The following is a 27,163-nucleotide window of genomic DNA, read 5'->3' as shown; positions in this document are numbered from 1 at the left end:
AAGGTCAACAACAAAAAACCACTACAAATTTATTGACAAGTTCTTATTAACTAGAGACATGTAAAGGTCAGCACCGACATACCAGAACAGTGTGGATAAAATGGAAGACAACAACGGGAACACATTTGCTTAGCACTTACTCATGCGTCTGTGTTGGCGTAGAACTTTGATGAAGTCGAAAGTGTTAAAGCCAAGCAAGAGTACCAACTGATTCTCACATTCTCTATCATCACTGGCAGTCTATAAACAGAAAAATCCATGACACAATGGCAATAAAAAACATGCAATTCTGGAGCAAACTTTGGAAGATGAAATTGATAAGCCCTCCCATAAAGCTTTAGCAGTATTAGTATAAAAGTCTCATCACCTTGAGAATCTCCAGTACTTCATCCGCTTTCTTCTGAGACACAATGGCATCGTCGTAGAAACGGCTGAGTTGTCGCTGAAGCCAAAAAGCATCAATGTCTCTTGGATGAAGGTCTTTCTTTTTGGTCATCATCACATCACCTGCACTTCCCAGCTACAGAGAAAACAGTTTTACTAAGTTAGCAATATGTCTTTTTTTATACGTAACCTAAGCAAAGAATTTGAGCCACTTTTTATTGGTTCAAACTATTTGTATTTTCAAGTTGAACTAAAGATGACTTACATTAGCAGAAAGGGTGCATCCCACATCAGCTTCCTCACCCTCACTATCATCAGAACCTTCCTCCCGCACTTCTCCATACTGGTCATCATCACCTTCCTAAAAACACGTCAAACTTAGTAAAATACTTGGCAATCTGCTACTACTTTAAATTGAAGACTAACTTCATATCAAATTTGACCCCTTATAAGAACTCAATAAGTTGCTGTGTAAGGGAATGTGCCTGTGACCCTCAAACAGAACATTCAGTTAATGCCCTTATCATGTATGGGGTCATATTTGAGCTTGACCACATATCTGTAGTGGCAGAGTAAAATGAGATATCTTTAATCTCCTTCAGAATGCCATCTTTCATTTCATTATATAAGGTTGGAATGGCAGTTTGGGAGATATAGGTTTTTTTGGCAGTTCATACTGCTTGTCAAATCTTTGCAGCATGTTTATAAATGTTTTCTTTTCGACCGTATTTAACGGCAGCATCTCTTTGGCACTATTCAAGCACTTGTATGTCACTTTAAAGGTCCATTTCAATATTTCCCAGCACGTTAAACTTAATTAAGTTAAATATTTATACATATACTCGAAATGGTTAGAAATAAATCGCTTTTTATCACTTTATTTAATGGTTGTTTATTTTCAAAACGCCCAATCTTAACGTCTTCACGTTCTCTCATGTTTCGTCCTGGAATTACAAGTTAACGTAATACAGGAGAACTGTTCAGTCAGATAGATATTTGTTGTGAAACGATCAAATTCCAGCACTTTTCAAACCTGAAACACAAAGCAACATAAACATTCGTCAGGTAAATGTTCATACCCCGGTTTTTGAGGGGTGTTTCTTTATACTACCACATATCGTTTCGAACAACATTGCAAAGAATGAATATGACGCAGCAAGTTTAAGCGCTTCCACCGTTCGCGCAGGTTCGCGCGAGGTGGGCGGAGTCGCGCGCTACGGTCACTAGCTGGGTTTCCATCCAAACCTTTCGAAAAAATACGCAATTTCCAAGTTTTGGCAGAAATAAATGCGAATTAAGCCTTGTTTCCATTCAGTACAGTTATGCGAATGAAGTTTAGATCACGTGAGAGGACGCCAAACAATAGTGGTTTTTACATCCATCTGGCAGTTACGCATTTTTGCATGTTGAGGTTTTGAAACATTTTTTTCTTTTCTATACATGGAGAAGTTAAATTCAATTTTTGCTGTCTCCAGAACTGTTTTTGTATGCATTTGCCATCTTTACATCACGATCATGTACAGAACCACATGACTTGAGGCATGATACGTTATCGTTTATGCGAAAAACCCTTTTCCATCCAGTTTTTCCGAATTTTGGCGATGCGACAGTCTAACTTTCCACCTCCTCCTAGCGTAAAAATATTTTTGCGATATTTGGGGCTTTTTTTTCGAATTTTGGACTTTTTCCATGCGCATTTTCAAAATGTGCAAAAACTCGGTGGATGGAAAACCTTCTATAAACTATGTGATAAAAAGCGAATTATTTCGAATCATTTCGAGTTTAGACTTGAATACGTTCGCGAGCGAACACATCTCCACCTGTGTGTGTGGAGGCACTGCATACGCTCTCCGTGTACTGCACTCATTTCCTAACCGGTAGATGTCGCTCTCTGATCACAGATTCGTCTTCCCTTAAGGGGGGAGGGGGGTGCGAGAGAGCAGCACTGCGTGCCTTTCTGAAATCTAACGTAGTTGCGGTTTATTCTTATGTAAACAATTTTGCACAGAAACCCAATGGCTTATTATTGACATCAGCAAAAATGATCGTGGTTTATCGCGACAGGCCTACACCATACGCTTTATTAATCTTAGCCAATTATCTTTTGACATCTTATTTCTTCTGTACTTGACGTATTATTAAACTTCAAAACTCTTACCTAACACTCATGTGTTGTCAATCTGTTCTCCGGGCGACGGCTACGAATTTATAATCCTGTTTATGAACCCTGAAGGCTCTGATCTTCATCTAAAGTACGATTCCAAAATACTTATCATACTGCTCATAATAGACACAAAGGGTATCTAAAAAAACAAACCCCAGAAAATCAACTCTGCCCTTTACTTTCAAAGGAAACCTTACATGGCAAACCATGTTGCTGATTGCTGAAGGAACTAGGAAGAGAAAACAAATCAAACTAAATTCCAATGCAATCTATGATAACCAATAGAGATGCATGAATACCGATACTGGTATCGGGTATTTGCCCGATACCATGTCCATTTACCCGTACTCGTAGTTGCAAACGAGGCTCTGATACCAACATCCGATACCTTGTTTCCAGTGGATGTAAACCACGTTATGCTAATGAGCAGACAACTCAACATGTCGGCGATCTGGAATTATTTCACAATTAGTGATAACAACTAGAGGTGGGTAGGAACGCATTACATTTACTCAAGTAGCTTTCTGGACAAAAAACGTACTTGTGAGAGTAGTTTTAATATGAAAGACTTCTACTTTTACTTGAGTAAATATGTGGTGAGAAAAACGCGACTTTTACTTCGTTACAATCGGATTTGTGCCGCACGCTACCATTATTTTAGTTTGTAAATCATTTGTTTTTCAGTGAGAAGACCAACATCTCGTCATCTGAGTATGTGTGACCAATCAAATGAAGCCGGTCAGTCATGTCATCACATGTGCAATCTTTCTCCACTGGTAGCAAGAAAGTGACAAAAAAACCTCCCGAGCATCCCTGGCCTCATACAGTCAATGTTTACATTACAAACGTGTAAAAAGGACAGTTATATAATGCGTTGTCGGTTGTGTCTGCCAAAACGTGTGGACATTTCAGCCTACAAGAACTCGATGTCAAATTTGAGGAGACACGTTGCTGTATATATAATTCTGACTTCTTTGTGTACTATTGGACCATTAAAATTTAAATGTACAGGCACTAGAGCACCGCGACCGGCACTGTGTGTGACGTAATCCCTGAGCTAGGTTTGACGCGTTGCGACCGGCGCAAGGGTCCGCTCAACGAAAATGATGTAATCGCGGTGGCTCCCCCCGCTCCAAGGAGTCCTGGTTTTCCCAAATGAAAATATGGTCACTCTAGTAATTATTAAATGTAACACAGTGCAATACTAAAAACCTGTTCAAACTCTGAGTGTACAGACTAGCAATATATGATTAAGTTGAACCAAAGTTTGCTACAAATTGATTCAGTTGGCGTCAAGTTGTAGCTACACGTATTGGCTGAAAATCTCAGTTAGAGCCTTTGTGGAACACATTGAAGTTACACAGACCTAATAATTAGGAACAAACAAAAATACATATTATTTATAAAAAATATTATTTATATATTATATTTATTTATAATAAATAATTTTTGTTATCATTGTCATTCATCCTCAGCACAAGGAGTTCACTGCTAACAGAACACGGCATCAACCAACACTGCAGCAAACGCTAGCTAGATGAGAGAAAATGTAAAAATACTGAAAAATTAGTTTTGTGCTGACATGGTGATTAGTGATTGTGTAGGTAAAAATGTTCATGTTCAAATAAATTATAGGCCATGCACTGTTTTATGTTGGTTTTGTATTGTATTGCACTATTTTACATTAATAACTAAATGCTCCTGTGTTTTTCCTTCACACTGTGAGCCCTAGCTCATTCATTAGGGTTGTTTGTGATGTGAAGTGCTAAATAAGTAAAATTGACTGACATACCACAAAGTAGTACATATATACATAATCTGAAACAAAAGTAATACCATATACCCCACACACTCACCTCCTCATCTGATTCAAACTGCACATTTACTCCATACGTTTCATCTATATTATCATCTGTGTTGTGTAAAACAAAAAAAAAGCAAAACTGTAACGATTGCATCTTGATACAAAATAAATAGCTTAATAAAGTCACTCTATATAAAAGTTGAATAGTTAAATAGCAAACCAGTATAAATATACTGGGATACAAAGTAAATATACATCTTAAACGATTTAAAAATCTTATCAGTTACAAGCCTTTATTGCTTAACGGTTGTAGAAATATCCAGTTTTACCCATATTTTGGAGCTCTTTGTCTCCTCCATAGTCTGTGATCTTCTTGCCCAGGTTGACCAAGACATGGTAACGTGTGTCATCTGTAGAACCAAGCAGCTGTTCCACTTCTCTTCTCCGTTCTTTATCTCTCATTTTGTCATTCTTTAGGACAGCCAACACCTCATCAGCAGCTCCACACAGGATGTCTCTTGGCTAAGGCAGACCAATGTAGCATTTTTAAAACTCTTCTATTACTATTAAACTATTAAAAAAAACAATCTGTACAATTTTTTTGTTAAAAGTACAGCTAATTATCTTGCAGCAGTGGAGAGCTGTTAGTGACAATGTCAGTGATAAGAGTCTCTTAACAGCATAGAAAGTGAACTTTCATTTTACTAGGGGAACTGAAATTACCTGGTCTCCTAGTGCAGCCTGGATAAAACTGAGGAGGATTTCATATGTCTCTCTGGTCTCTTTGGTCTTGGGTTTGTATACAATGCCCACCATCTCGTCAATGCCCTCCGACAGCAGTGTGAAGCCTTTCATTTTATTAATGTCATGTCTGTCCTCATCCCTTTTTCTTCTCCTACATCAATGAGGAAAAACGTAATGTACTACAAGAAAAATAACTTAGGCAGCAGTGTGAAGTCTTTAACTTTGGTATCAAGGTTGCCCCTATCCCATCATGCAGCCACTACTAATTCTAGAAAAGATTTAACGGTAGAAAGGTCGTCATTTCTACATATCACAAATACACTTACTTTGCCCTTTTCTCTTCCAACATTTGAGGCTTTGTTCTTTGACTTTTGTCTCCCATTTTGGTTCCCTCAAGTTTTCCAACCAGTGACAAAACCTCGCCGGTGGGCTCATCTCGCCGAGTGCGGTCGATGAGAGAGCGGTCCGCTTGCAAGACCAAGTTTGAGTTCTACGGTGCAAACACATAAAGTATCATGAATGTGTCTTGCGCTCATTTTTAAGAAGTACAACAATTATCCCAAACGGCCACAGTAGTGATGTTGGCCTGCCTGCAACATGTGCGCCAAACAACAAAAGGCCGGACGGGCAACTACTATTACACCTGCTTCTGATACTTACTGCTTTATATTCATACTGCAAGCTACGCGCAGTAACATCTGCCATACTTCAAAGATCAAAACTGAATTTCTAAACCGACAGAACTCAAATATTGCAACTTAGCCAGCTAGCTAGTTAGCTAGCCAGCTAGGACACGACTGAATTACACTGTTAGCGGAGCTACGACACGTACAACTAGCTAGTGAGCAAACCTACAAGCCAAACCGTTATATAAAAATAGGTAGTTCGCGCCGATAGTCGATAGTCGAAGTGGTAGGATGAGAGTTGTAAGAGAACAACTAAAATGGACCATTAATATAATTAAACCGATCGATTGTGTTTAGCTGTGCATGAAACTGCGCTCAGATCAGGCACGACGCGCCTACAACGACACACACTATGATTTCCGGTTCTAGTCATTTCCGGTCGTACAGCGGAACTATCACCACCCTGTGGCCTGGATGTCTCTAAACAAAAGCCTTTTAGATCTGAATCAAGTAAAATTGCATCCCTGTATTATCACATCCCTACACGGCGTGCACGTGAGTGAAAATCCTAAGGACGAGATTTACATTGCAGTGTGAATAACATAGTTCACATAATATATAAATGTATGCAATATCTCACAATGCAAGGCAATCGGATTTAGTTTTAATACCAAGTTACATTGATATTGGGATAATCGTTAGCAGTATGTAAATGTTCATTATAGACTTCTGTAATATTGAACTCCATCCTCTCGACATACTTTTATGCCAGTGGTTGTGGGTTATGTATCTAATTTTATTTTATTTTTAGGCCTACATAGGTCATCAGACAGCTCTGCTGTAACTTGATTAAATGGAGCAGGCACACAGAGTCTCTTCTGTGATTGAGAATCCAGCGTTTACAGCCCATTGTACCAAGTTTGAATATTTTTCGGCAAGTTCACATCGCGCCTCATACGAATCACTGGAAGGTTTCAGCCAGCCACAATATTTTTCATCCTCCAGCCACTTCACTAAATGGACATTTACCCATGTCTGTATCGGAGCCTTGTATTGTTGTTCCCGCCGCAGCCCTCAAATAGGAAAAGCAGCTTGTGCAGCTAAAGTATCGTCTGCTGTTTCCACCTGTTAGGTGACGTACTACTGCCATTAGGCGGAGTATACGGCCGTGGCGGAAATGATCATTATTGCGGGATATACATCGGTAAAATAAAACAGAAAAACTGAGCAACACACTTATTTAATGCCTCCCCTCCTAAAATTCCAGACATTTTAAGACCTTGAATATGTAAAACTAAATTTAAAACATTTTAAGACTTTTTAAGGACCCGCGGGTACCCTACAGACACTGACTGCACGGTTAGTTTGATGAGGTTTAATGTGAATGACTTCAATTAATCTTGTATGTGTATACCATATATATAGGCCTATCTGGTGTATACACACAGACACACATGTATACACGGTCTATGCTTCAAGTACATTTCGTTCAATTCGCTAAAAAATTTTTTAATACATCTTTATTTCTCATTTTCCAGCACACATTTACAAAGGGTGAAATAATATGCAAATATGCTATAAAGCAATTAGCTTGTCCGTAACAGAGTGTACCAACATAATAATAACAAAAATAAATAAATATTGAATAAAATAAATAAATAATGATAGTGTAATAAATAAATAATGATAGTGCAAGTAATGATAGTGGTAATAATAATAATAAAAACCAAACAAACTAAATGAAATATATATATAGGCACATACATTATAAAAGGTATAAATTCCTACTCAGGAGAGAGTTCGTATTGTCTGCAAGAAAGTTGTTCCAAGTTTTATGAAAATGATCGAGAGAACCTGGGGGGTATTCCACGAAGCGAGATAACTCAGTAAGCCGGGCTTTTTAAGACAAGCCTGGCTCATTTTTATGGAGCTATTATAGTGTGACCAGAACCTGAACCTGAAATCATTATTACTTGAAAAAACAGTCTGTAAAATCCCAGCCAACATGTCCACATGGGCCCCACATGGGATTTAACTGGGCAGTATGGGTTTTATCTGGGCATGGGCTTAGAGTGGGCTTTTTTAAGGGTTCTATTCGGGCCCCAGTTAAGTTACATTTGTGGGCCCCATTGGGGTTATAAATCCCGGCCCCAGTTGGGTTATAGTTGGGACTCACGTGGGCCTGATTTTTTAAATAGCCTAATATTTAAAAAACTGACTTTTAAATACCATTTACAAAACAGACATTTTTACATAGTACACGATTTTATACCTCAGCTCAAGCAAATGATGGTAGAACTGGATATGGCACACAAATAAATTGCATGTTGATATAGTTTAACTTGTGAAGCAGTTATAATAACTAAATTCATTCAAAATATTAACAAAGTTAAAATAACAAAGTTAATGTACCTGCTTCAGATGTATGGAATAAACCATTGCCTCGCATCCTCTCGTGCGCACCCGCCCACAACAAAAGACTAAACGGTCTCCCGCCTGGCCTGACTGAAAGTCAATTTTTATATCCGTTGGAGATATCATTCACTGAGGTAAGAAATTTACTTTTTATCCGGTTTCTCTAATTTGGTTATCAATGTGTAAAAGAACAAATATACAATGAAAGAAAGAAAAATATCTGAGGATATAATGCCTGACGTTATATTTAATTCAAACCTAGCTACGTTAGCTAGCTAGCTTGATAGCTAAAACAACCGTTAGTGTTGAAAGGTAGAACGCAAACCGTTCATTTGTTATGGCTAAGAGGAATAATCTGTGGGGGGAAATATAGTGTTTAAAATGTCTATGTTTACACATTTTCGACGTAACCCACCTAGATTTAGTTAATTAATTTTCCTAGATCAGCTAAGACATAAGTGCAAGAAGAGAATGTTTGCTTAACGTTTTGGTAGAAAAGATAATTGTCCTGTTAGTTATTAATTAAGTGATAAACCTTTACAGTTAATAGCAAGTCATGTCCTGAACAGAACAGGCATTAAATATACCAAATACAAATGACTGCATTTCTAAGGTAGAGCTGTGTAGTATTAATCCCAGTATGAGGGGAAAAACAAATGATCGTAGTCCTAACCTACCATAGACAATCTTGTGTATAGCAGAAAAGAGTATTGTCTTATGTATAAACAGCTACTAATCATTCTTGTAATGGGTCCACGTTAGATAGCGGTTTTCTCCTTTTGGTGCTCTGTAAAGTAACATGTGGTGGTTGTTTTTGCCTCAGTTTATTCTATCTGAATTTTAAATTTAGTTTTGTAGGTGCCCTAAAACAAAATGCTTATCTTCAGAATTAACTAAAGATGTTGGGAGAGCTGTCTCAAAGTGGTTTACCAATGCTCGTGACCATGATGGAAACCGTGCACTGAGAGCGCAGAGAGACTTTCAAAAAAGGAACGCAGAACAGATGTAAGTAATCAATAGAGAGTTACACGTTTGTGATAATGTGACTATGAAGGCATGTGAAAATCATTGTCATTTTTACTTTCCAAAACCCTGACAGCTCCTATATTGGAGTTTTTAAATGTTTTATGTACACCTAACTTGTAAATACATCACTTGGCCTTTGTAAAATCTCCCCCAAGAGGTGATTAAAGTGTTAGACATCGGTGTCTTTGGAAATTTTGAGTAACTGCAGCAGCTCAAATTAATGAATTGTATAGTATATTTGAAGGAGTACTGGTCAGGATTTTATTATCCTGTGCAAACTAGAAGCTGGCAAGAGCCTTCATAGAGTTCTGTACAGTGTATTATGGTCAGGACCCAGGTGGTGCAGAAAATGCATGCCCATTAAACAGGCCTAGTGAGCTAATTCAATAGTACAAACAGCATTTTTATGCTTTACCATGTTTTAGATTCACAGAGAAGGATGTTTATCATGGCTAAAAGTGGTTTAGATAATCTGCAGTGTTACTGTTGTGTGCTTTAATTAATACTGTTGTCTGTCTCTCCCTCCCCTCTTCTCTCTCTCTCTCTCTCTCTACAAGATGTGAAACTACACAACTCAGCAACACACAGTAAAGGATTCTAAAGACTCTTAACATATGTTTTATGGACATTTATGGTTAAAATTGTTAATGAGTTGTCGTTTTCAATAAAACATTTTTATTAGGATTGATCAAGCATTTGTCATCATTTAAATGTAAGTATTATTATAAACAGCTCATCTCTGATTGAAATTACTTATGATAATACAGTCTTTAGTGCTGTGCTCTTATACAACAGTTTTGCAAAGTAAGAAAAGCAACTGAATATTGCATTAGGTATGTACAGCAGAGACGTCACCTGAAGCCCTCCATGACTCCATAGGGACCCACATTGGATGACACAAGTTAGCATTATAGTAATTGTGCTCCAAATGTGTGATGCAAGCTGACATTCTAATGAGTGATGGGCTGATATTTGGGCCCCCTTTGCATAACCCATATGGGCCCTATGAAGATTTGCCCATGGGCCCCTAATGGGGCTGAAGCGGGTGTCTGCAGTTAACCATAAGGGCCCTACTTGTTGCCCACACTGGCCCCGTCATTATCCTACACAAACAAGGGGCCCATGTAGGGCCAGTGAATCATTGCTCATACGGGGCCCACCTGAGGCCCACATTGACCCCAATATTGGCCCACATGGGCTAACACACATGGGGCCCATGTAGTGCCAGTGAATCAATGCTCATACGGGGCCCACCTGAGGCCCACATTGACCCCAATATTGACCCACATGGGCTAACACACATGGGGCCCATGTGGAGCCGATGGACAAATCTTTGTGGGCCCCAGCTGGGTTGCCCAAAAAGGGCCCATGTGCCAGCCCATTTAAAACCCATGTGGGGCCCGCATGGACATGTTGACTGGGATCCTCGCAGGTATGCAAAAATTCTAGTTAAAATTCAGGTTCAGGTCGAAATTCAGGTTCGGGTCGCAATTCAGGTTCAGGTCGCAATTCAGGTTCGGGTCAAAATTCAGGTTCGGGTCGTAATTCAGGTTCGGGTCGAAATTCAGGTTCGGGTCGTAATTCAGGTTCGGGTCGAAATTCAGGTTCAGGTTGAAATGCGGTTCATCCGGGATACGTAGGATGAGCAAACAAACTCAGAGCTAATCGAACTGCATCTGGCCAATCACAAAACATATCAGAGGTCATTGGGAGGCTGCTAAATTTCCTGTAAGAGTGCGGTCCCTGTTTGGCGTGTAAGTAGTAGTGATGGGATTTTCGGCTCTATTTTGAGATGCGGCTCTAATGGCTCTTCTTACTGTGGAGAGCCGGCTCTTTTCGGCTCCCAAACGGCTCCCCATATATATTTTTAACATTATTAATTAATTAATAGCTTAAACCTAATTTTATAACATTTTGTTTCATTATTGACATTGTTAAGTAAAAATGCTGCATAACAATGCTTTATTAATAAAAGTTTTATTATAACCAATTATTAAATTATCACAAAATAGAACGCGATACAGCTTGGCCAATTGCCTGCCGTTTCCACAAAAAAAGTGGAGACTTTTTTTTTCAGTGTTTTCCCACCACATTATTAACTGAAAGCTGCGTGTGATTGGTCAGATGTGTGGAGCACACGCTTGACATGCGGGCAGTGGAGAAGTTCTTTGCAGTGTTGTCTGAAACGATATGGGTGGTAGTATAAAAGAAACACCCCTAAAAAACAAGGAAAAACAGGATTTTACCTGACGAAAATTAATGTTGCATTGTGCTCCAGGTTTGAAAAGTGCTAAAGTAGGCTAAAGTACTTGAAAATGTAACTGTATTTTGTTTCACAACAAATAGATTTCTGACTGAATCGATGTGATAAAAAAGCGAATTATTTCGAATTATTTCGAGTACATGTATAAATATTTAAGTTTAAGGTGCTGGGAAATATTGAAAATGGCAAGTGACGTACAAGTGCTTGAATTCCACCTTGTAAAGGTGTATGAACCCGGCATACATAACTTTGTTCATTGCGCTGAAGAGGTGCACGACCTCGCTTCGCACGGGGGTCCTCACGCAGGGGCGGAGCCACCGCGATTGCGTCATTTTCGGCGCACGGACCCTCGCGCTGGTCGCGACGCGCCAATTAATCTCTACCACTGGCAGAAACAGAGCAATACGCGCAAGGAGAGGGAGAGACAGCGAGGCACCGAAGGACAAATAAAAACGATGTTGGAAAAAAACTGGCACTGTGGCACTTGCAGTGCACAAGCGCAATACTGAAGGAAAAAGCGGCTCCCAAATAGGATCCTAAAACGGCTCCCATTGCGGAGCCGGTTCCAATCGTTCACTTCAAAGAGCCGGCTCTTAGAACCGGATCGTTCGCGAACGACACATCACTAGCACGAAAGTGACCACTGTGCCACCCAGAAATGGCACCTTGTGGCAGCTGCCACATAATCGTGGCACTTATTGTGGCCAGTGCTGCGTGACTGTGGTCTCCGTTGTCCAGAAACGCCGCCTGCCTCTGCTGATAGACATCTAAAGACTCTTGGGTGACTCTGCGTATCGGCCACTCGCTTAAAATCATCCCGACGAGCTCCGAATCGCCATTTGTTGAAATGAAGATGGTTCATAACTTTTGTTTAAAAATTATGTTGAGTGAAATACTAGCCGACATCCAGCTAGACAGCTCTATATTACTAGTTCAGAATACTGTTTAGCGATAACGTCGAATTAAGATTATAGGAGGGTACGTGAATCTACAGTGGTAGACCGTTAACGACAGCACTAAATTTAAAGGGTTTATTATTATAGATGTATGGTTATCAGTGGATGTTCCTACACGCCATCAGCGTCATTTAAACCTCTGCGAGCGAATGGCATCGCATTTAGTATTTGTGCAATTTGTAGTATATTTCGCTTTGTATTGGTTTCTATTGTTAGTCTAGATTGTCTGTCGGTTAGCTCCGAATCGTTCACCCAACATAACTTAACAAACAAAAAATATAAACCATCTTCATTTCCACGAATCCTACAAATGCGATGCTACTCGCTCGCAGTGGTTTAAATGACGCTGATGGCGTGATGAATGTTCACTGATGAACAATCTGTAATAAATCTGTTTTATGTTATGACGTGGGGGTGAAGTGTTATCAGTGGGAGGACACTTGATGAGAAGAGCATTTTATAAGGGGTTTCACATTTAACATTAAATTAACTACGTTAATATAATAGAAGACACACGGACAGCACGATCATGATGAAGCATGACTAAACTAGACGACACCACAAACCACTACAGCGACACAACACGGATTGTAAATGACAGCCTTATATTTATTTATTTGTTTATTATTGAATTGCTGAACTAAACTTTCGGCAGGAGACTTTCAGCGCGAGCGCTTCAGCGCGAGTTCTTCTGTGCGCGTTAGATGTACGTTGCTCCAGAGTTTGAAAAAACACAAGAACAAACGAATTACTTGTTATATTCCTTGTTGACACTTGTGGAAGATATTTTACTGTAGTTTGCTTCGTTTTTTTGTGTTGTTGTATGTCAAATGTAAAACAAAGTTCAAACTTAGCGCCCTTGGAAGCAGAAGGAGGTAGGAAGAAAAATTGTATTAATCCAAAAGAGTGATTTATTTAATTTAAAACGAAGGGAGATGTGATTGTTGTTTTGTTTTCAGTAAGAGCTGCGGCTCATAACATAAAGTTGAGTTCATGTGCAAGTTTGCTAGGAGTGACGCATTTAAAGTTTTGACCCTGTTCTACACATTATCTGTGAGGTATGGTGCTAGGGCATTTGTGTTTATTTTTTGCCACATTTTGTAGTTTTCACGGTGTCAAATGTCGGTACCGAAAAGGAGGAGAGAATAAAGATACACCAGTCGAAGCTCCGAGCATTGTTTGTGTGATTAATCCAAGTGGTCCGCTACACGGATGACTAAGCGAACATACCAGAGAACGAGTACAGATAAACACGAAAACACTCAAACTTACCCATGCACACACCACATACTCTCATACAGAACACATACTCTTTAACGATAATGTCGAATTTAGATTAGTGGTAGACAATGAGTGGCAGTAGCCGCTCGGTGGTTGATAGCTGATGCTGCGGTGTTACGTGAACTGTGGATTTTGGGGAGGTTGTTTTCTCTTTCGGTTAATTTTGGTTTAACAGGTGGATTTCATCGGTACGGGTGGATTCTGTCGGCTAATCGAAGATCGTGATTTGGATGAGGGGGCGGATCTTCGGCTTCATAATCTGCATGACGGAGTTGCTGGAAGTTGCCGGGAGGCGACGCGAGCATTTACTGCCTTTACGGTTGTGTGTGTGACTTTTGAGAAACTGTCGCTCATGATTCTCATGTGAGAGGTGAGGGTTTGTGCGATGGCTTTTGTCATGAATTGTCATGAATAGCGTTGTGAAAATCGCCACCATGGAGTAAGAACGTAGTAGCATGTGAACACTTATATAGACACCCATGCAGGGATGTTTTATAAGAAACACCAGTATAGAGGCAGGCACCGTGTATGTATATTTGTTTGAGATTATCGTCGTAGATATATTTTCTTTATTTATGTTAGTAAGGTGTGAGTCTTGCTTTGTTAACTTAGTGTAGTATATTTTGTTTGTTTCTTTTCTTTGGTGCCGTCTACTGCTCCTTTCCTTGGTTGGTTTATGGTTAATCGTGTATTTTTGTACGTACGTGTCTGTTCAGTGTTTTGCTGCGTAGAAAAGGCTCTTCTACCCATTACCACTCTGCAGTAAAGAGTTTTCTTACGTATCCGTCTGGTTTTCGCGTTCTTCTTTAATTTCATCTTGTCCACTACGCACATGCTACTACCCCACACACCCCAAACCTAGACCCATGACATCGTGGGGTCGTAACAGACGTAATCTAGACAAACAATAGAAACCAATACAAAGCGAAATGTACTACAAATTGCACAAATACTAAATGCGATGCCATTCGCTCGCAGAGGTTTAAATGACGCTGATGGCGTGTAGGAACATTCACTGATAACCATACATCTATAATAATAAACCCTTTAAATTTAGTGCTGTCGTTAACGGTCTACCACTGTAGATTCACGTACCCTCCTATAATCTTAATTCGACGTTATCGCTAAACAATATTCTGAACTAGTAATATAGAGCTGTTCAGCTGGATGTCGGCTAGTATTTCACTCAACATAATTTTTAACAAAAGTTATGAACCATCTTCATTTCAACAAATGGCGATTCGGAGCTCGTCGGGATGATTTTAAGCGAGTGGCCGATACGCAGAGTCACCCAAGAGTCTTTAGATGTCTATCAGCAGAGGCAGGCGGCGTTTCTGGACAACGGAGACCACAGTCACGCAGCACTGGCCACAATAAGTGCCACGATTATGTGGCAGATGCCACAAGGTGCCATTTCTGGATGGCACAGTGGCACTTTCGTGCTGCTTACATGCTACTTACACGCCAAACAGGGACCGCACTCTTAGGGCGTACTCACACTAGGCTCTGTGATCCGGGCCCGGGCACGGTTGCCTGCCGAAGCACGGTTCGTTTGGCTAGTGTGAGCGCTCCAACCGTGCCAGGATCAGTTAACCGTGCTCGGGCCCGCTTTGAAGAGGTGGGCCAGGGCACGATTCATGTGGCCTCGGGCACGGTTCGCTTCTAGTGTGAGCGCTATCCGTGCCCGGGCCCGCTTGGTGCCTCGTCTGATTGGTTCATTTCGCTGGAACTCAAACATGACATCAGTGATGCGACGCTCACGTTAAACAGTCATAGCGGCAAAGCGATTAGCAGACAATCGTTGTGTTAAATTATCGATAAATCTGTGCTTGCACCGTGTTTCTGCACTCCAAAAATACAATAAAAAGAGAATCGTGAACTCTAGTGTTGTGCGAGCGCGCTTTTTTTCCAAATAAAGCGGCGTTGTGATGACGTAAGCGTGCTCGGGCCGGGTTGCTGAAGCGAGTGTGAGTGCAGGCCAGCGGGGGAGTGGGGAGGGGGGATAACCGGGCCCCAGCACGGAACGAGCAAACCGTGCCTAGTGTGAGTACGCCCTTACAGGAAATTTAGCAGCCTCCCAATGACCTCTGATATGTTTTGTGATTGGCCAGATGCAGTTCAATTAGCTCTGAGTTTGTTTGCTCATCCTACGTATCCCGGATGAACCGCATTTCAACCTGAACCTGAATTTCGACCTGAACCTGAATTTCGCCCCGAACCTGAATTACGACCTGAACCTGAATTTCGACCCGAACCTGAATTACGACCCGAACTTGAATTTTGACCCGAACCTGAATTGCGACCCGAACCTGAATTGCGACCCGAACCTGAATTGCGACCCGAACCTGAATTTCGACCTGAACCTGAATTTTAACTCGAATTTTTGCATACCTGCAAGGATTTTACAGACTGTTTTATCAAGTAATAATGATTTCAGGTTCAGGTTCTGGTGACACTATAATAGCTCCATACATTTTGCTCAAATTCGGTTCCACGAAAGAGGCTAGACTTGAGCCTCGCTCAGTTACTACAGCAATATATACGTTTGAACTAACCTGCTCCGTGCCAGGCTAGAGTTGAGGCTTAGCTTAGCGGGGCCGCTTCTATTGGCTCAGCAGCGTGATGTCAGTCTCGCCATCCGGGAAACTGAATTGAGGAACAAGGTTCCGCTGCAATCCTATCCATTAAATTGCTGTGGATGTAGCATATCATATCATATTTTTATACATTTAATGGAGTATTGTAATTATTAGTTTGGAATGATTGCAGGTCATTATTATCAAAATTTAATAATTATATTTCCAAATACAATTTATATTTCGATCTTCAGAGTACATATTCATTGTTAATCAGTGAGGTTTTTGCACATTTTCATGTATTGGTTTAATCTTAACAAATTCAGGTCAGTGTAAAATGGAATACAGTGTCTAATCGCAGTTATGGTCAACAAACATACATTAGCATAAACTCTATATCACAAATACAATTCTTTGTACCTGAGTATTAATAATAACTGAGTAAGAATACACTTACCGAAGTGTATTCATCTTGATCAACTATTTCATGCTAAAATTCATTCAATTCAAAAAGAATTGAATTCTAAAGGATTTCCAAATGTCATTGGTGCTATATACTGCACTCACATCAGGATAAAGGCTCCATCTGGACCCATGGAAGCAGACTATGTGAACTGAAAATCATTTCACAGCATCAATGTACAGGTACATGCAAGTTTTGCCTACCCAACAGAAATTGTAAAGCATGTCGCTCCATGGGTTTGAACAACTTTCACCCTTTGTCACTTTTACCATTGTTCTAAATGGTTTGCACCAGCCAATTTCTATTCTCCAACATTGAGGCAAAATGGCCCGGCTTGGTGCACGATATTTTGTGCCTCCTCACTGGCACAGAGGTTTGCCCAAGGTAAGAATACTCCAACCACACAAAATAATGCAGATTTGGCCTCATAACTCTTCTCCTTATAATCGTAGGTGCTTTTCCTGGCTTACTGCTTGGGGACAGGGGTTACCCCTGCCAACCTTTTTTCCTTACCCCATATGCAGACCCTACAACAGATGCAGAGAGGAGGTTCAATCGTGCACATTCAAAGACAAGGGCATGCAATGAGATGGCATTTGGACAGTTAAAGAGCAGATTTAACTGCTTGCGCCATCTCAGAGTCACCCCTGAGAGAGCCTGTGATATTGTAGCACCCTGTGCAGTTTTGCACAATGTGGCAATACTGCAAAAAGAAGAAATGCCAAGAGTGCAGTTGGAGCAATGGGAAGACAACATTTTAATTGCAGACATGGATTGTAGAGCTGTGAGGGACATGTATGCAAACACTTACTTTAGTTAAGGGAATATTTTGATTGCATTTGTTAATTAACACAAAACAAGACACTTTTTTGGAAAGATAAATTTATTGATTGTCTTGCTGAGCCTGTGGACAGAAGAAACTTTGATTTACTTATCTTGCAAAAACAAGCATATTAAAGTGAGACATTTTTGCAAATACTCACATATTTCTCCATTTTCTTTATTTCAAGCTCCAACTTCCATATTTTTAGTTTTTTTGTACTGCAGATCTGCTTTTTTACATTCTATATCTTGGAGCAAGTACCTTTTGTAGATCTCACTAATCATGGATTCCTTTAAGACTGAAGTATAGTCAAGATTGAGAAGTATATATTCATGTTGAACTGCATAACTACTATTCACTTGTTCTCTTGTAGAGGTGTGAGCTCTGGACATGGAGGCCTGAGGGTCTTCTCTCTGTTCTTCCATTTCCTTTAAATACAACACAAATCATGAGATCACACAGCACATTAATAGACAGATACATAGACACACACACCTTACAGCTGGCCTTTCTGAACAGGCAGACACTGTGTCCTCATCCTCCTGTACCATCCTGGATGGTCCAGCAATCTCCCCCTGCAAACAACAAATTAAGACACGTAAATGTTAACGGTCCTCAGGGTTCAGCTATAAGAAATAGGCTGGTTTATGGTACTCACATCATTGTCAAATACAGGAGGGTCCAAAAGAGTCAGCACACCCCCCACCACTGTAGTCATCAAGAATACAATAATACTATGATGTAGCCTGTAAGAACAAACATGTAAAATCTGAGAAACAACTGAACCTACCTTTAACATAAGGCTGTGTATCATGAGGACAGACAGGATCAGATGATGTTCCTCCTTCAATTCCCACAATGATAGGCGGTCCACTGTTTTGCTCCAAAGCAAGGTCTTCTGCTGGAGTGAGGGCTGCTACAGTAGCAGCAGTAGCAGTTTTCTTTCTGGTTGCTAAAATATTTTATACAGTTATTTAATATGGTGTTTTACCTTTTCTTGCACATTGGACTAATCAACTGCACTTACCATTCTGGAGTATATTTTTATATTTCACCTTGACCTGCTGCCACGTTCTCTTAACCCCGCTCATGTTACTTCTAAATTAGAAAATTATTAACATTATTAATTTACTATAACACTTTCAAAATGCCTATGAATGGATAAAAATATATGCTCACACATTTAATCTGTCTGCAATTGTGACGCTGGGCGGCGGTAGACGGAGTCTTTGACAGAGTCTTTGTTGCGACAGACGTCACTTTTATTATAACGCTTGGATTGCGCAATAACGCACGATAAACACGAGACACTGCGGGGACCGTAGCGTGACAGCAATATTCTGCCAGGCAGCTTCTCTGGCTTTATCTTTATTATTTTTATCTGGCTCTGTTCCCTTTCTTCATAATAACGTCTTTATATTCCTGATAAAGACTTATGAGTAGCTCATGTTCAGCAGAAGAAAAAAAATAAGCTGCTCACTCTTTCAGCTCTTTCGACATTTTCTTGCCTTTTCGAATATCGATTAGTGAGGCTGTTTAAATACTGTGTGCGCGCGCATGATCGCCGATTACAAAAGCCTGGCTTGAATTAGCGGGAACAGGTTGAGTCTGGATTTCGCTAGTGGAACGGAACTAGACGGAAGTGAACTGTTTGGCTAACTCAAGCGAGGCTCACTCTAATAAGCGCCGCTTTCAAGCTCGCTTCGTGGAATAGCCCCCTGGTTGCCCGAGTCATGTAATAATGTAAACAAAACAGTGTTATCTGAGTATTTTAGAACATACTGATTATTTGAAGTCGAGCGACTTCAAATGTTTGTGAAGTTCAAAACGCTTGATGGTCACATGATTCACGGAGCATTCAGATTCCAGGAAGTTCTTGGCGGGCAATTAGAGTGTGTAAACACAGAGACAGAACTGCGATTTGAGGATTATTGTGAACATATAGCGACCAAATTTAGGCTAATGTTAGAGCACATTGCTGTTTAATGCTTTGATTGTTTTATAATTGTTATATATTACGTTCAGCCGGTGTATCTCAATTCAGGGGCTGCAGCCCACGAAGTGCGCATTTGTAGGCCGGTTACGTCACTGCGCCGCGACGAGGCTGTCCCAATTCGTGGACTCCTTAAGCCTGGTTTATTCACCGTATTTCGCCACGCCCACTTTCAAGTGTGTGTTTCTTCCGCCTTTGTGTTAGAACTTCCGGGGGGTGTTCCACAAAGCGGGTTAAGCGAGAAAACCCGGGTAAGTTAACTCAGAGTTCACGGAAACTCGAGGTTTTCCGTTCCAGAAACCGAGCTTAAAGAGAACCGGAGTCAGTTACTGTAGCAACTTATGCTCTGAAGCTAACCTGGGGGGTATTCCAGAAAGCGGGGTTAACAAACTCTAAACTTAACCCTGAACTCTGAGTTGTCTTACCCCGATCTGACATACTCAGAGTTTTCGGTTCCAAAACGGCGGATCGGAGTTAAAGTAATCAGGGTCGCTCAACTCTGGCTGTTTCTCAATTCAGGGGCTGCAGCCTACGTAGACCGCGTAGACCGCAGCCCACGGTGGCCACACACTTCGAAGGCAGGGTAGGCTGCATCTCACGGCTGTTAAATGAGACAGTCTAGTCTTCGCAAGACGTATGTTTGCGTGACCACGCTCTGCCCCGTTTCATACGTTACATACGTGTTAGCGAGCTGTCCGACAAATATCACATCACCCACAAATGCCTAAAAGAAAATGCGTTGAACATGTATTCACGTTTGACGGGAAGTATAACTTCATAACAAAATTCAATGTATTTTTATAAACGTTACTTTTACGTTACTTTTACGGATAAACGTTTAGTAAATACTCAAAGCACATGTTTACCTGCAATATCATTAATAACTGGCATGTTATTTAGCATCTCATTGCAGTATAAATGTCCATATTTAAAAAATACCGACATTTAAAAACGAATTATTCGGCCCGTACACTAGACTCCGCCTGTTTATTGTTCATAGAGCAATGAATCCTGGGATATGGTGGGACGCGAAGGATACTCAGATGCATCCTTCGTTTTCGGGGTTTTGAAGGCTACATTCGTCGGCCGCATAAGAAGGAGTCCACGAATTGGGACAGCCTCGTCGCGGCGCAGTGACGTAACCGGCCTACAAATGCGCACTTCGTGGGCTGCAGCCCCTGAATTGAGAAACAGCCTCTGAGTAGGTTGACCCAGACAGAAGCGCGTTCACGCGTAACTATAAAAGGCATTCTTAATGGAACGCAGATAAATAGGATTTATCATGGACTTAAACGCGAAAATCAGCCGAGCATCGTATTTCACACCACTGTAGCTTGAAGTATTAATGACTGCGTATGCAGAATATTTAGATATTATTAAACGTAAATGTAATACTGCGGTAGCTGCTAGAGAAAGGCAGTCAGCATGTCAAAAAATTGCCAACAGAGTTAATGCGTGAGTGAAAATGATATTTTTATATTTAGCAGAAGGGTGCGATTATATTATTATTTTCTCCACCTTTATAATACTGTATTGAGTTTTTAAATATTTTTTAATTGAACACTTACTGATTCCAGGTCTAATCTGAGTGGTGTGAAACACACATGGCATCAGATAAAAATGAAGTATAAGAATATAGTACAAAGTGGTATGGCAGTACATAACTATATCTTATTCTTAAAATATATTCTAAAATATATTTATTTACAAGAAAAATGAAATAATGAAACATAACAGTGAATTTGACTGTAATGTATATTAAAAGGTTACAGGGTGGATGGTGGGGTGGGGTGGGTGGTGGTGCATGATTTAATGTGGAAAGCAGTGATTGCTGATGGAGTCTCTGACAACTCCACCATCTCTGTTGTCACCCACATGCATGTAAGGTTCCTCATCTGTGGGCATGTCAAAGATGGTAGGCTGTCGCTCTTCCTGGATAGTTGCAATGTTGTGTAATACCACATATGCCATTATTATGTGGCACACCCTATCAGGGGTAACTCTGAGCCCCTTCAGGCACTGGAACCTGGCCTTGAGGATTCCTAGGATCATTTAAATTCTTGCTCTGGTTTTGCTGTGGGCCTGATTGTAGCGGGACTGTGGTCCAGGTGCAGGATCTGAATAGGGAGTCATAAGGTAGGCCTATAGGACAGGCAGGGATACCCTCTGTCTCCATGAAGGAGGCCGTCATAGTGTCCTATAATCACACTAGGGTTTGCAATGATTTAACTATTACACTGCATTACACTAATTTAACTATTACACTGCACTACCTCAGGCCTACTCTATTCAGATTTGTTGTACAGTGTGGAATCATACACGGATCCTGGCCATCTGGCTTCAACATTTGTGATGAGGTGAGAAGCATCACATATGATCTTGATGGGGAGAACGGTCAGTTCAATTCAATTCAACTTTATTATCATTATGCTGAAACAGGGTTGTACAGCACAATGAAACACTTTTAGGCTAGGCCTCAGTGCAATTACATACTACAAAATATCACAGCAGCAATTACATACAACATAGTGCAGGACAACATAGTGCAAGACGGTCATGGTGCAAGCCAGGCAATAGACATTAAATAAGCAAGGTAAAAAAATGTAAAATAGATAACAGTATAAGGTATGAAATATAAAAATATAAGTACAGTATGTACAGTGTGTGAGGTAGGTAAATGGGACAGGGATAAAGTGCATGGTGCCAAAGGGCTGGTGGACTGGTCTCTGGACTGGTGGCAAATCTGAGATATAGTCAGGGGGAGGTAAGTCTATATATGTCCAGTTTGAGGGAAAGTGGCTGGTGGCAATAGCTACGTTAGTTTTGTTACCATTAAAGATAAGTACATTATTCATTAAGGATTATAAAGGTTAGTACCTGTACATTAATGCTATGGATGGATTTTCTGTTTATGTAATCGCCTTTATGTTCTAATGGTGCTGGAATAGGTAGCATATGTAGGTTCCATCAATGCAGCCAATCACTCTAGGAAATCCTTAAAATGTAAATGGAATGAAGTTTGTTATATAGCCTACTGCTTCTCCTTTGCTTAATTTCTTTATTGTCCGTGTGAATTAAAGACAAACCTACGATGCTGTGGAATTCCTCTTTGATGTCCATAACTGGCTTAAGCCCAGGAAACACCACAAAACTGGGCACTAGTCATTTTGATGCCAGACATAGTTTTTGGACAGACCGACATACAGTAGCTTTGCTGACAGATCCCGCATCTCCTACACTATAAAAAAAAAATTCCACTAGCAAAAAACGAAGAGCGACGTATAACAATCTGGAGAGAATTTAGGGCTGATCCGCGATGTGTAATATTTGAAATGTGACGCTTAATAATTTTATTGACGTAAGTATTGGATTGTGCTGAAAAACGATAACGTTCATTAAAAAAATAATCCGAAAATGATAGGCCTATGTCTATTCGGGGTTTTATAAGGCTTTCCCGACGAAGAACTCAGCGAATAAACTGAGTTTCAATATCCACATGATCCTAGAGGAAAGGACACGTCATGATGACGTGTTTGTAACTCTGGGTCAGGTCCAAGTTAACCTGCCAGCGAGCAGGTTAGCTTCAGAGCATAAGTTGCTACAGTAACTGACTCCGGTTCTCTTTAAGCTCGGTTTCTGGAACGGAAAACCTCGAGTTTCCGTGAACTCTGAGTTAACTTACCCGGGTTTTCTCGCTTAACCCGCTTTGTGGAACACCCCCCTGCTCGCTGGCAGGTTAACTTGGACCTGACCCAGAGTTACAAACACGTCATCATGACGTGTCCTTTCCTCGAAGATCATGTGGATATTGAAACTCAGTTTATTCGCTGAGTTCTTCGTCGGGAACGCCTTATAAAACCCCGAATAGACATAGGCCTATCATTTTCGGATTATTTTTTTAATGAACGTTGTCGTTTTTCAGCACAATCCAATACTTACGTCAATAAAATTATTAAGCGTCACATTTCAAATATTACACATCGCGGATCAGCCCTAAATTCTCTCCAGATTGTTTTACGTCGCTCTTCGTTTTTTGCTAGGGGAATTTTTTTTATAGTGTAGAAGATGCGGGATCTGTCAGCAAAGCTACTGTATGTCGGTCTGTCCAAAAACTATGTCTGGCATTAAATCGACTAGTGCCCAGTTTTGTGGTGTTTCCTGGGCATAAGCCAGTTATGGACATCAAAGAGGAATTCCACAGCATCGTTGGTTTGTCTTTAATTCACACGGACAATAAAGAAATTAAGCAAAGGAGAAGCAGTATATAACAAACTTAATTCCATTTACATTTTAAGGATTTCCTAGAGTGGTTGGCTGCATTGATGGAACCTACATATGCTACCTATTCCAGCACCATTAGAACATAAAGGCGATTACATAAACAGAAAATCCATCCATAGCATTAATGTACAGGTACTAACCTTTATAATACTTAATGAATAATGTACTTATCTTTAATGGTAACAAAACTAACGTAGCTATTGCCACCAGCCACTTTCCCTCAAACTGGACATATATAGACTTAACTCCCCCTGACTATATCTCAGATTTGCCACCAGTCCAGAGACCAGTCCACCAGCCCTTTGGCACCATGCACCATGCACTTTATCCCTGTCCCATTTACCTACCTCACACACACTGTACATACTGTACTTATATTTTTATATTTCATACCTTATACTGTTATCTATTTTACATTTTTACCTTGCTTATTTAATGTCTATTGCCTGGCTTGCACCATGACCGTCTTGCACTATGTTGTATGTAATTGCTGCTGTGATATTTTGTAGTATGTAATTGCACTGAGGCCTAGCCTAAAAGTGTTTCATTGTGCTGTACAACCCTGTTTCAGCATAATGATAATAAAGTTTAATTGACTTGAACTGACCGTTCTCCCCATCAAGATCATATGTGATGCTTCTCACCTCATCACAAATGTTGAAGCCAGATGGCCAGGATCCGTGTATTCCACACTGTACAACAAATCTGAACAGAGTAGGCCTGAGGTAGTGCAGTGTAATAGTTAAATCAGTGTAATGCAGTGTAATAGTTAAATCATTGCAAACCCTAGTGTGATTATAGGACACTATGACGGCCTCCTTCATGGAGACAGAGGGTGTCCCTGCCTGTCCTATAGGCCTACCTTATGACTCCCTATTCAGATCCTGCACCTGGACCACAGTCCCGCTACAATCAGGCCCACAGCAAAACCAGGGCAAGAATTTAAATGACCCTAGGAATCCTCGAGGCCAGGTTCCGGTGCCTGAAGGGGCTCAGAGTAACCCCTGATAGGGTGTGCCACATAATAATGGCATATGTGGTATTACACAACATTGCAACCATCCAGGAAGAGCGACAGCCTACCATCTCTGACATGCCTACAGACGAGGAACCTTACATGCATGTGGGTGACAACAGAGATGGTGGAGTTGTCAGAGACTCCATCTGCAATCACTGCTTTCCACATTAAATCATGCACCACCACCCACCCCACCATCCACCCTGTAACCTTTTAATATACATTACAGTCAAATTCACTGTTATGTTTCATTATTTCATTTTTCCTGTAAATAAATATATTTTATAATATATTTTAAGAATAAGATATAGTTATGTACAGCCATACCACTTTGTACAATATTCTTAAACTTCATTTTTATCTGATGCCATGTGTGTTTCACACCACTCAGATTAGACCTGGAATTAGTAAGTGTTCAATAAAAAAATATTTAAAAACTCAATACAGTATTATAAAGGTGGAGAAAATAATAATATAATCGCACCCTTCTGCTAAATATAAAAATATCATTTTCACTCACGCATTAACTCTGTTGGCAATTTTTTGACATGCTGACTGCCTTTCTTTAGCAGCTACCGCAGTATTACATTTACGTTTAATAATGTCTAAATATTCTGCATACGCAGTCATTAATACTTCAAGCTACAGTGGTGTGAAATACGATGTTCGGCTGATTTTTGCGTTTAAGTCCATGATAAATCCTATTTATCTGCGTTCCATTAAGAATGCCTTTCATAGTTACGCGCGAACACACTTCTGTCTGGGTCAACCTACTCAGAGTTGAGCGACCCTGATTACTTTAACTCCGATCCGCCGTTTTGGAACCGAAAACTCTGAGTATGTCAGATCGGGGTAAGACAACTTTGAGTTCAGGGTTAAGTTTAGAGTTCGTTAACCCCGCTTCTTGGAATACCCCCCAGGTCAGCTATTTTTGCATTAGTGTACACTACTATATTTTAATGATTTTTTTCATAAAATAGGCATTCTTGTCTATTTATTTCTTTACTTAATTACTTAAAATGACTAAATGAATGCAAGGAAAAGATGTGGCCACTGATTATAAAATAGTTACTTATCTGATAGCCTCACAAGCACCCGACACGTTTGCTTAATCTGAGCTTCATAACCGAGCCATTTCTCGGGATAAGGATGATCTGGTGTTGGTTTCCCCTCCACAAAATGATAAGAGCAGACGTATGGACGTTTGGGTGGATGTTTAAAATTTAGCGCCTTCAGCCTTAGACGCAGGTTCTCTTCTTTGGAAGGCGGTGGATACAAGTTATAAGGTGCCCCGCAACACTCAGATCTTTTCGAGCTGTGTTCGTAACACTGTTGGTCAAGCCAAGTTTTCCTCTTCTTCCAATTATTGTGACACCCTCTAACTTTTTGCCTGATTTCATGCGTCTCCCCAGCCGGTCCGCTCTCACCTGCACTAACGGTCTGTGTCGTGGCCCGGTTACCTCATCAGCTCTGAGGGCGACACACTGCTACATCTTCGTGGTGCGCGGTTTGTTTACAAGCCCAGCGAGCCGATAATACTTTTAAAACCGGCGTAGTGGAAAACTGGAGACTAGCGGCATGAAGTATCTGTGATATTGTAATTGTGATTTGAGTCTCGTTGGTGAGACGCGGTTCTTCTGACACACGTTTATAATAAACCACATACGAGGTGCAGCAAAGGCACCGCACACGACTGATGGAGGTTTAAAAACTACTGACACTGTCTGTTCTTTTCTTCCTAAAAGTGAGCGCAGGTCAGTGGCGTTGTAATGAGTGTTGATAACGGAGTTTATCCACTTTTTACCTAGAAAACAACAGTTGTGTACATAACAGAGCTCGTAGTGTGCTCCAAACGTGACAAAGTCCTGAAGCACATCACGACTTATGTTTATATCGAAGTTTGTGCTTGTTTTTTTTTACTTAATACTTAATTTGTGTCCATTTTACATCCTCCCCGCTAATAATTTGGTCTCTTGTGGCTCTTGGTCTCTGACGGGTTGGCCACCTCTGCTCTAACTGAACATATTATGCTAGTCATTTTGTGTTTGTTGTCGTTTTGCTTGTAATCGTTATCAGCGTATCCGTAGCACCGGAAGTTCTAACACAAAGTCAACCAAGATGGCCCTGCCCAGCGTTGTCATGGAAAATAGCGTGAATACTTGACGCGCCGCGAGCGGCGCGAGGGTCCGCGCGGCGAAAATGACGTAATCGCTGAGGCTCCGCCCGTGCGCGAGGGCCTCGCGCACTGTCGCTGCGCAAGGTCGTGCACTATGGCGTCAAATCCAATTCAATAATCGCGAGCGCGGAAAATCATTTCGCGCAAGGAAAAGTGCTTATTCGCGCGAG

The 27,163-nt window shown here is 40.7% G+C and overlaps 1 protein-coding gene and 2 long non-coding RNA genes across 3 annotated transcripts in view; all 3 read right to left on the bottom strand.

Annotated features, from left to right (window-relative positions):
- Positions 1-6,133, bottom strand: part of snrnp200 (small nuclear ribonucleoprotein 200 (U5)) — a 35,700-nt gene extending 29,567 nt beyond the window's left edge. Inside the window, exons 1-8 of the mRNA XM_076992888.1 lie at positions 5,757-6,133; positions 5,423-5,586; positions 5,076-5,247; positions 4,682-4,874; positions 4,405-4,460; positions 650-745; positions 368-520; positions 141-240 (exon numbers count right to left, since the gene is read on the bottom strand). Coding sequence (XP_076849003.1) covers positions 141-240; positions 368-520; positions 650-745; positions 4,405-4,460; positions 4,682-4,874; positions 5,076-5,247; positions 5,423-5,586; positions 5,757-5,801 — 979 coding nt within the window. The 5' untranslated portion in view covers positions 5,802-6,133. The remainder of the gene's footprint in view (positions 1-140; positions 241-367; positions 521-649; positions 746-4,404; positions 4,461-4,681; positions 4,875-5,075; positions 5,248-5,422; positions 5,587-5,756) is intronic.
- An 11,573-nt stretch (positions 6,134-17,706) lies between these two features.
- On the bottom strand, positions 17,707-18,622 carry LOC143497132 (uncharacterized). Its single transcript, XR_013125692.1, has 4 exons — positions 18,553-18,622; positions 18,316-18,477; positions 18,184-18,233; positions 17,707-18,100 (listed from the first exon to the last, which is right to left on the bottom strand). It is a non-coding gene; the product is annotated as an uncharacterized LOC143497132 (long non-coding RNA).
- Positions 18,623-20,105: 1,483 nt separating this feature from the next.
- On the bottom strand, positions 20,106-20,708 carry LOC143497130 (uncharacterized). Its single transcript, XR_013125691.1, has 2 exons — positions 20,385-20,708; positions 20,106-20,242 (listed from the first exon to the last, which is right to left on the bottom strand). It is a non-coding gene; the product is annotated as an uncharacterized LOC143497130 (long non-coding RNA).
- Between the last annotated feature and the right edge of the window lie 6,455 nt (positions 20,709-27,163).

The sequence above is a fragment of the Brachyhypopomus gauderio genome, unplaced genomic scaffold, assembly GCF_052324685.1.
Source record: "Brachyhypopomus gauderio isolate BG-103 unplaced genomic scaffold, BGAUD_0.2 sc99, whole genome shotgun sequence".
In the NCBI taxonomy this organism is placed as follows: Eukaryota; Metazoa; Chordata; class Actinopteri; order Gymnotiformes; family Hypopomidae; genus Brachyhypopomus; species Brachyhypopomus gauderio.
Note: the sequence above shows the minus strand (reverse complement) of the source record. Positions and strands in the feature narration are given on the sequence as shown.